Source organism: Equus quagga, chromosome 17 (genome assembly GCF_021613505.1).
Source record: "Equus quagga isolate Etosha38 chromosome 17, UCLA_HA_Equagga_1.0, whole genome shotgun sequence".
NCBI lineage: Eukaryota > Metazoa > Chordata > Mammalia > Perissodactyla > Equidae > Equus > Equus quagga.
In genome coordinates, this window is record NC_060283.1 from 8,863,781 (window position 1) to 8,874,809 (window position 11,029).

Here is an 11,029-nt window from a genome sequence, read left to right on the forward strand (position 1 = left end):
AAGTGTAGCGTGCCCAGGCACATGAGATGACTGGTCACTCAAGACTTAAGGAAAGTTGGGCTATAGCATTGGGTGTGCAAAGGGAAGGGATTCTAGGAACTGATGCTGAGCAGCTTTGTCTAAGCTCAGATTCGTGTTCAATTGGCACAAGACTGTGATTACTAAAGTAGCTGTCTGAGTACCAGAAGTCCATGCCTGTACCCTGTGTCACCCTCACCAAGAGTTTTTATAACTTGTTTCTACAAAGGCACCAGCATGACTCTTGCCCCTCAAATGGAGCAAAGGTGAGGTCTGGTTTGTTTGAGAAATTCAAACCATGAAGATTTTAGTTGTTTTATTTACAACTGGAAATTAAGATATTCAACTTTTTTAAGGAAGGAGTCCTCCTGAGAAAAGTATGAGACTGCAAATCTTTTAATTTTGGCGGAGAAGGACGTTCTAATGGGAAGAAGGGATATTCCAAATTTTTAATAATCAATATATGAGGGTCATTTATCATTAATAATGGACATTGGCCTTAACACTTGAAGTGTTCACATAAAGTTGCCTGCTGGGCCACATAGCTCCCCTTTAGTGGATGGGTCATGGGGAGATGGTGAATATTTAGGATGCTTGGTATTTATGAGCTGAATATCAGCCTGGTAGACGTTATATTTGGGGTAAGTTGTTTTCAAGCAGGTAAATATTCTTAGTACTGCTTTCCCCAACTTGACATCTCCTGCTGCATGACCAATAGGCACTTCCAATTTATTATGTCCAAAACTGAAGTCTGGACTTTCTCCTCCAGGTAGTTTCCTTTTCCTGTCTTCCCTCATCTTATTTAATGGTATCAACATTCATCCATTTTCTTGGGCTGAAGATATAGATAAGATCCTTGATCTTTTATTTGCTGTATCAAAGGCTTCTTCTGAAAAATTTGAAACGTTTAGGAAAATTTATTGCATTCTACAGATAGCTTCCTAATGCAACTCCTTGTTACCATTTCCATGGTCCACTTCCTAATTAAAATTCCCACCATTTTTCCTTAGAGATATTTGATAGTCTCTTAAATGATATCCCCACACCAGTTTTGCTCCCTCAGTTAGTTATCAACGAAATACTAATAATGTAGATTAAAATTCCATCATAATACTTCTCCTGAAATCCTTTGGTGGGTGCATTTCAGGTTCCAGAAATAAAGGAATTTAACTCTATAACCTTCCCTCCACTCCCTCAGAAAAAAGTATAAAACCGTGCATAACACAAAAAAGCAACTACTCAAAGAAAGTGTATTGGAGAATGAAGAGAAGCAAGTACTCTGTGGTGGAGAGCGTATGGGCCCTCAGAGGAGAGCAGATAGGGAACAATATAAGGAAGATCCTGTTTCCATGGCTATACCCGGGAGTAGGGTACATTCCACATAGTAAGTACAGATTGCAGTGCATGTGCAAAACCTGCGCTCTTGTAGCCTGGAGAACCAGATGATAGACTGTGGGAGACTGGGTACACTGAAGAGAGTGAGGTTTCCAGCCATGGAAAGTGGCAAAGGGAGGATCTTTGTGTGTGCTACACATCCCTGACTGGCCCCTGAAACATACACTTGCAGGATAAGCTCAAAGCTGGTCAGCTAAAGACAAAGATCTGAACTGAGGGCAGTTGCATAAGAAACAAGTTTTTAGTTCAACCCCAGGCATGAGTATTACTCACTAAAATGAAAGAATTGGTATTACTGATGAATAATACTGGAATCCAGAGTCTCCACAACTTAATATTTATAATACTAAAGATATAATTCAATATTTTCTGATCTGTGAAGAACCAAAGAAATGAAATCCATTCTCAAGAGAATGGAAATAATTCAAATCTTCTCCTGAGTGAGACAAATTTTGAATTAACTAATAAGTATTTTAAGGAAGTAGTATAAGTATCCTCAAAGATGTAAATAAAATATGATTTAATAATGTATGAAAATCACAGCTGAGAAGTAGGAAATCCCAGCAGAGAAATTGACAAAACAAACCATAATAATAGAAATTCTAGAACTCAGAAAGTATGGTTTCTGATATAAATGTTCACTGTATAGATTTAGTAGCCATGTGGACACAAGAAAAAGACTATGTGAACTTGAAGATAGAGCAACAGAAGTTATAGAAGGTGAAGAACAGAGAGAAACAATGCTTTAAATAAATCAACGCAGAGCCTCAGAGTGCTGTTAAACCAGAGTAAGCAAAGATTTACAGTAAAGACAGATAATTATTGTTTTATGCTTTCTGAGCCACATACAGTGTTTATCAATGTTCATATTTGTTTTTCCTTTGATATTAATATTTGTGGTTCTTTATTGCAATTTAATATATATAAAAGAAAATTTGCCATTTTTATCATGTCTAAGTGTATACACCCGTGACATTAATTAGATTCACAAACATCATTACTAGCAACATTGTACAGCAAACATCATTACTATCTATTGCCAAAACTTTTTCATCATTCCCAACAGAAATTCTGTGTTCAATAAAGCAGTAACTCCCTTTCCTCCCTTCCCCCTCATCTCCAGTCGCCTCTGCTCTACTTTTCTCCTCTGTGAATTTGTGAAATCATGTGAGTGGAATCATACAATATTTGTCCTTTTGTGTCTGTCTTACTTTACTTGAGACTTGTTTGTGTCCTAAACGTGGTTTACCCCAGAGAGTATTCCACGTGCACATCAGAATTTTGTGTATTCTGCTATTGTTGGGTTCCACATACGTTTGTAAGTTCTCGTTGTTTTAATAGTGTTAAAGTTTTCTGTTTCTCATTGTTCTTTGGTCTAGTGGTTCTGTGCATTACTGAAAGAGGTTTATTGAATCAGGTGACTGTTATTACGGAACTGGCAATTTTACTCATCAGCTCTGTCAGTGCTTACCTCGTAAGTTTTGGGCTCTGTTGTTTTGTGCACCTATGTTTATCATTGTTATATATTCTTGTTGAATTGAGTTTCTTAAAATATGAATTCCTTCTTTGTCCCTTATAACAGTTTTTGAGTTAAAATCTATCTTATCTGATATTAGGAATAGTCAACCAAGTGTTCTTTTGGTGACTGTTTACATAAAATATCTTTTTCCATCCTTTTTTTTTCAACTTATTTGTGTCTTTAGATCCAAAATGAATCTGTCATAGACTGCATATAGTTGGATCCTATTTTTTTAACCCACTCTGCCAATCTTTGCCTTTTGACAGGAGAGTGCTTTCTATTTACATATAAGGTAATTAATGATAAAAATAAACTTACCTCTGCCATTTTGCTATTTATCTTCAGTGTGTCTTATAGCATTTTTGTTTTTCATTCCCTATATTGCTGACTTCTTATTTGCTTAGTTGCTTTTTTTGTAGTGACATGCTTTGTTTTTCCTTTTGTGTATATTCTATACATATTTCCTCTGTGGTTACCATATAGCATCTTAAAGTTATGGCAATCTAGTTTGAATTGATAACTTCAATTGCATAAACGTCTCTACATCTATACAACTATATGCTCTCCCTGTTTATAATATTGATATCAGAAATTACATCTTTATACATAAACATAGATTTAAAATTATTTTAATGCATTTGTGTTTTAAATCCTTTGGAAAATAAAAAGTAAACTTACACACCAAAATTGCAATAATACTTGTTTTCATATTTGCCTATATATTTATCTTTATCAGAAAATTTTTTTCCTCATATCTATTTCTTCTTTGAGTTACTGTCTAAATCCCTTTAATTGCAAACTGAATTTCTCCTTTGAGCATTTCTTGTAGGGTAAGTCTAGTGATGTTGAACTCCATCAGCTTTTGTTTGTCTGTAAGTATCTTAATTTGTAACTCATTTTTAAATGATCTTTTGCCAGAAATAGAACTAACTCTTGTTTGATGGTTTTTTTTCTTTCAGCAATTTCAATATATCATCCCACTGCCGTATGGCCTCCAAAGTTTCTAATGAGAAATTTAGAAATGATCTCAATGAGGATGACTTGTATGTGATGAGTTTCTTCTCTCTTGCTGCTTTCAACCTTCTCTCTTTGAGCCAGCCCTGTTGGCTTAGTGGTTAAGTTTGGAGCACTGTGCTTTGGTGACCTTGGTTTGGGTCCCAGGCATGTACCTACACTACTCATCAGTGTCCATGCTGTGCTGGCAGCCCACATACAAAATAGAGGAAGATTGTTCCTCAGCACAAAAACTAAAAAAAGATTTTGGTTTTTGACATTTTTATTATAATAAGTCTCAGTGTGGGTCTCTTTGAGTTATTCCTACTTGGATTTCCTTGAGGCTCTTGGATTTGCAGATTGATAGCTTTCATCAAATTTAGGCAGTCTCCTGCATCATTTCTCACATAATGTCTCTGCCCCTTTTTTCATCTCTTCTTTTTCTGAGACTCTCATAATTAGTATGTTGGTTGCTTGCTGATGTTCCCTGACTCCCTTAGGCTCTGTTCACTTTCCCTCATTCTTTTTTCTGTCTGTTCATCAGACTCAATAATTTCAACTGCACTATCTTCATGTTCACTGTTTCTTCTACCTGCTCAAAACTGCTGAAGAATCCCTCTAGAGAAAAATGTCAATTTGTTATACTTTTCACCTCCAAAAATTCTATTTGGTTCCATTTTTGTAATTTCTATCACTTTGTTGATATTCTCTTTTTGTTCATGCAGTATTTTCTTGAGTTGTTTTAGTTCTTTTTCCATGTTCAATTTCAGCTTTATGGACATATTTAGGACAGTTGTTTTAAAGCCATTGTCTGAAAGTCTGAATTCTGGGATTACTAATAAACAGTCTCTGTCAGGTTTTTGTTTTGTTTTTTTTTCCTTTTTAAGGGCCATGTTTCCATTTCTTTACATGACTTCTGGTTCTTTTGTTGTTATTGAAAATTGAGCATTTGACTATCATAATGACCTAACTCTGGAAATCAGATATCCTGTCTTCCTCAGGGTTTGCTCATTCTTTTATTAATTGTTGAAGGGCTTAGTAGTCTATTGTTTTTCATCCTTTCCAAACTGCTTTGCAAAACTATTAGCTCATGTTCAGCTAAGTTTTGACTGAAATTTCCTTGATTGCCCAAGGGTCTCCCACTGTTTGTAGATTTGATCTTTTTGTGGGCAATCCTTAAAGACTTATCTAGGCTTGCACTGTCGGTAGGTATCAACATAAGGTAAAAGCTTTAGATGTTCTTCTGTCTCTCCTGAGCATGTGTTTTGCCTGGCCTTACACATGACTTTCTAAATTCCCCCTTATATATGGCTGTTTTTGAAAGTCTTAATTTCCAAAAGGGTTTCAGCCAAGCCTCTCTTTCAGGTCTTAGATGATCTATAATATGTGTTCAGCAGTGTTTGTTGTATGTCAAAATCTTTTCAAATAAAACTCTCAGAAAGCCAGAAATAGAAGAAAATTCCTTAAACAACTTCAAGGGTATCTACTATAATCCTATAGCTCACATTATAATCAAGTTGGAAAAGTACGACGTGTTCTACCTAAAGTCAGAATAAGGTAAGGTTTTATCATCTCTCACCACTTTCGTTAGCATGATACTGAATGTTCTAGCTATTAACAGAAAAAGAGTAAAAGGAAAAAGATAGGAAAATAATAAGTAAAACTATCCTTACTGGCAGATGAAAACATAATGCTGTAGAAAACTTTAAAGAATTCACAATAAAGCTACAAGAACTAAAAAATAAATTTATCAAGATGGCAGTTGGTAAGATCAGTATATAAAAGTCAATTTCATTTTTAAATAACAGCAATGAATAATTAGAAATTAAAGTTACAAAAACAACTTCATAGCCTCAAAAACTAAGTTAATTAGAAATAGATTTAATGGAAAAATGACATGCTTTCCACAAACTATAAATGTTGAAAAAGGAAATTAAAGAAAATCTAAAGTAATAGAGAGCTCCATAATGTTCACCGATCAGAAAATTCAATATGTTAAAAATGATAATCTAACCCAAACTATTCTGTAGGTTCAAGACAAACTCAATACAATTCTAAAAAGAACCAATTTTCTGACTTCCAACAACATAGTATAGCGTGCCTCTTTTGAACTTTGCCTAAGTGTAATTATCTAGTCTGTTAACCACTTATATTTTGCTTCTTCTGCTCAACTATATGGTTTTGATATTCATTTATCTTACTGCACAGAGTAGCTTGTTCATTCCCTTTACTGTATATGAATTAATTATGTGAATTTCCTGCATCTTATTCTATTATTGATAGACTCTAGATTGCTTCCAGCATTTGGATATTATGAATAGCTGGCAGTGTTATTTTAAAAGTATCAGTTTGTTCATGCCTCTCTCCTACACATAATCCTTTAGTTCTTCCTCTCAGCTTTCTGATGAAATTCAAAATCCTTGGATTATCTTTCCCCCAATTTCAGCTAGTTCTTCACTGTAATCTGTGACTAGACCCTTTCCATCCCCTGATTGAACTACCTTATGACACATAAAAATTGATTTATCTATAATTTCTCATGATACCATCACAGAAAGCCATGTTACTGGACTGCTGAAAATGAACACTCTGACTCTAAACTCATTTCTATGTTACACTTCCATGATATATTTGGTGTTCACATTTCTCTGTTGAGACAACTGTAAATATTATGCTGGTGAATGATAAGGGGAACCTCCCTCAGGAGAGACATGGTTGGCTGTTGGCAATGATTTGAGAAGAGATCTGTTTCAGAAGAGGTACTATCAGCCATAGCATACCCCAAACTTCTTGCATGACAGACTGTGACAGCAGTTATTATTAGATTAATTACTTTACATGATTGCAAAACTTACCTTTAAAAACCTGTTTTTGCAAATGCAAGAATTAAGATGCCTGGCATAATTTTTCAACACACCACCAAAGACACATTGCTCTATACCCCACAGGTTTTATAGAAAAATCTACTCATTATGCAAGGGCAACCAAGCCATAATGACCACTCCCTCAGAAGCCACAGGCATTCAGCTCACAGGGTCCAGGAAAGTGGCACCCCTGGCCAAGGGCAACACACAGTTTTCCATATCTGTGTCTTCAATCGGGCTGAATCTCATGCAATGAAACATTTTCCTCTTCATTGCCATAGCTAACACTTTCTCATGTTTCCAAACCAGATGTTATAACACCTCCTCTGTACCTGCTCTTATGACGTGCTTCCAAATTTGATGGAAGTGTCATTACTGTGTCCTGTACACCAAGCTCAATGTTGAAAACGTAGCACTGACCATACTGATTAATTCTCCACTTGAAATTCTAGAACACTGGAGGCAAATGCAGCTCTAGGACAGTGTAATTTGCAATATGTATTTCTGGAGGAAAGAATGATTCATGAAATGATGAAAATACCCAGGGGTAAAGGCAGCTTTGATCCAGAGACACTCACCTGTCTGATAAATGGCCATATATGATGCCTCCCACCAGCATTCCAGCCATGACTAAGAATTTAGACACTGAGATCAGTGACTGAAATTCACATACCAGGTCCCACTGTAAGAGAAGGAAACTTGCAAAGGAGAGCTCCACAGCAGCCTATAACCCCTCCATGGAAACACCTTCAGATTACTTGCAAATTTTAGTATATCAGACCCCTATCTTCTTTTCAAGCTTCCCTTTCTACGTTACCTGACATTCTAATTAAGACCTCAGGTTAAACATAGCTTTTTTCTGGAAGGCTGCTGTAAAATTGTGGGGTTTATTAATGCTCTGTTTTACTCTATGCTAACTCGTTCTTAAACCTGGCATAGAGTGCAATTATTTGAGTTTTCAAATTTTTTTCATGCCTGAATTTCATCACAGACCACTTATACGACTGCTCTGGGGTACAGTTTGAGCATGGATGTTTTCATTAACCTCCCAAATATTTCTAATTTTCAACCAAATGGTAAGCATTACTGACCTAGAATAACATTTTTAACATATTACATAAATTACTTGCTTACATTTTGGTCTTTTCAAGAATAAAATCACTACAATAGTAGTCTATTTTTTAATTCATTAGTATTATTATTTATTTAAATGTAAAGCATTTAATAAAGAAGCAATTAATATTTGCTGAAAGATTTAAGAATGAGTACCTATGTAGTGACTGAAGGCTTGAAGCATCTTTATTATTTTTTCTACCTCTAAACACCCACAGTATGAACTCAGAGCACATCTACAGGGCTTCTTACCTCAGTCACGATGGTGGAGGAGAAGGAGCTTTGGTCATACACCCAGCCATTCACACATGGCTCCGTGTCCAGCTCACTCACATTAGGGAAGGTCCCATTCAGGTGAAGGAGCTGCCACTGGGGATGAAGGAAGCGACGACAATTTTCTGGCCTCAGGTTTGAATCCAGTGGGATGGAGATTCTCAGGAGGGTGTCTTGACTGAGGAGCCCAGTGCCATTAGCAGAGACAGTGTCATTGTCGAGGATGTGGACCCAACAGCGGTGACCAGGGATGGCTGCAGTGAAGTTCTCCAATAGCACATGAGGGAACACTATAATGCTGGAAATACAAAGGCAAACAATCTGAAGGATCTGGAACCTCCCCAGGCCTCCAACTTGATCCAGGAGGTCCTGAAAGGCCATGAAGGCTCAAGAAGTGATCCCCAAGATGAGACAAAATGACTGTATCTAGAAAAGTTAGAGAGAAAATATTTCCTTCCACACGTCACACTAAATGTGTGATGACCACACTTTCTACTCAATTGATCCTGTCTCTCTTCCAAAGCAGGGCCATGGAAGCTGTTTCTCAAAATTGTGTTAGGGTCGGGTAGGTAGCCGTTTTCCTTAGTTACAGCGAGAAATATTTTGCTAATGTACTTCCAGTAGTTGACAATTAAATCTGTTAAAGGAGTACTTTGCAAAATTTCTTGTCTTCAGCAATGCTTCGAAGTCAGCACTGGACTTTGACCTACAGAATCTTAGTAAACAATCTAAAATAAACCTGTTACATAGTATGCACTTCTTGCCAGAAAATCTAACCGGTAAGACTCAAAAGTGAAATGCTTTTTAATTTTCCTTTGAAAAGAAGAGGAAGCATTTTGCTTGTTTAATGCTGGATTTTGATAAAAGGTGTTAATGAAAATAGTCCTGAGTTAAGTTAAGGCAAGTGAAACATGGTGCAATCCTTTCCTTTTCATAACCAACATTCTGCTTCAGTTAAAATCATATAGAAATTCACACTGACAGTAATTTACTAGAAATAGGGGCAGAGTGGGCAACGATGGAGACCAGAAGGGTAAACTAGTGGTAAGAGCATACTGAGGCTTATTTGTATTGGTTTGTTGATTCATCCAGATAACACATGTGAGGACCTTTTCTGTGCTAGTTTGAGGAATAAAGCAATGTTTCAGACAAGGTCTTCATGACTCAAAGTCCAGCGAGTAAGAGAAAAAGCAAATAAATAATTACACTGTGATGTCATAAAATACCTATCTGGTACATGCACAGTATGCTACAGAAGAATTGAAGATAAAATATAGGATAAAATGTCATAGCACTGTAGATTAGCCCTAAATCATCTATTAAAAATTTCTTTTTTTACAGCTTTATTGAGATATAATTCATATGCCATCTGTTAAAAAGCAAAATTCAACTGAATAAACATGAAGATGTTTATTGGCTTTCTTAAGCAAGTCACAAATCAAGCAGGATCCCATCCAGCTACTAGAAGGGCACTATGAGGAGTTATACAAAATGGAAGGTTTTTATAGGATAAGGAAATCGCTAGCAAATGAAAGGGTTATTTTGGGCTAGAACTTCTTTATTTGGGGAACAGAACTGTTACGGGTTTTATCACACAGATTACCTTGTTTGTGCACCCCCAGAAATTTCAGATTGACTGCCTGAAGGTCACATTCCTTGGAGGTCTGAAACTGTAATTAAGTCTTGATGTTAGGTGTGCCATTTTGCGTTTGATATTTTTTGTTTTATCAATTATCCCCCATTTGATTAAACTCTCGGCCTCAGAGATGTGATAAAAAATTAAGGCACTATTGCCACTCTCAGCCACCGCTCCATAATTCCCATTAATTTTTTCTCATCTTCTGTATGATATTCACAAGTCATGATGTTTTTGCTTGATCCCTGTGATACCTATAGGTCGCATCTTCAGGTTTAGAGTCTTTAAGTTGGTTATTCTTTGTTCTGTCTCTGACATTCCAGTCCTAGGGAGATCATTTGCTTGTTGCTCAGCAGCTGGAAATATGCACTTAAAACCTTCAAGAGAACATTACATGCCAGAGAGATTATTATAATTACAAAAGACAGAATAATTCACAATGTTTAGAGTACAGTTTGGAGCCATGGTCCCTAAGATCCAAACCCATCTAAGAAAGACCTCATTGAAGGAGTCACCAGCTAAAGGCAAGTGACTTCTTCAGTGATCTCATGTAACTGAGTTTCAACTTCCCCAGGAGTGTTGATCCAGGTCCAGCAGGGGGTGTCAGCCACAGCAAAGACACCTTGCTCAGATAAAAGAGAATTGAGGGCTAATCTATTACCAAGAACAACCAGAGAAGCTAAGGATTTTTGTTGAGCAGTTATTGCTTTAACAGTGGATTCTGTAATATTTTCAAGAGCTCAGGAGAGGTTTCTGATCACAGCCTCATTTATGTTTACTCCTAACCAGGGAACTAGGGATCTGGGAAAGGGAGCTAATTTTGAATTAATGAATGCCTCCTGGTAGGTCCTATCTAGAATAGTTATGGGTACAGTTAGATAACTTAAGAGGCTTTGCCCAGCTGTGTACCAGCCATCTAGGCATTCATAAATTCAAGGAGAATAGTAAACACTGTTAATGGATTCATTCACAAGAACTGTTGCATTTGTCTGATCAAGCTGGGGGTCAGTTAGAATTTTCTCCTAGCCTGAAATAAAAAGTTCTTCTAAACTCCAGAGGTTACTCCCCTTAGCAGTGGCCTGGACACTACAGCTGAAGGCATTATCTTTTCAGGTCAATACCAGAGTAAAGGAAAGAAAGAAAATAGAAAAGGGTTTCATGTTTAGCTAAAGTAGGAAGTTTTCACTGGTGTCTTGGGTAGCAGCAGTCTGCATCAGT

At 36.6% G+C, this 11,029-nt stretch overlaps 1 protein-coding gene across 3 annotated transcripts in view; it reads right to left on the reverse strand.

Moving 5' to 3' along the window:
- The window catches only part of LOC124229527 (solute carrier family 22 member 9-like), a 28,992-nt gene extending 20,281 nt beyond the window's left edge, over nt 1–8,711 (reverse strand). For all 3 annotated transcript variants that reach the window (XM_046644772.1, XM_046644770.1, XM_046644771.1), the window contains exons 1-2: nt 8,155–8,711; nt 7,368–7,471 (exon numbers count right to left, since the gene is read on the reverse strand). In XM_046644772.1, the coding sequence (XP_046500728.1) occupies nt 7,368–7,471; nt 8,155–8,556 (506 nt within the window). In that variant the 5' untranslated portion in view covers nt 8,557–8,711. The remainder of the gene's footprint in view (nt 1–7,367; nt 7,472–8,154) is intronic.
- Between the last annotated feature and the right edge of the window lie 2,318 nt (nt 8,712–11,029).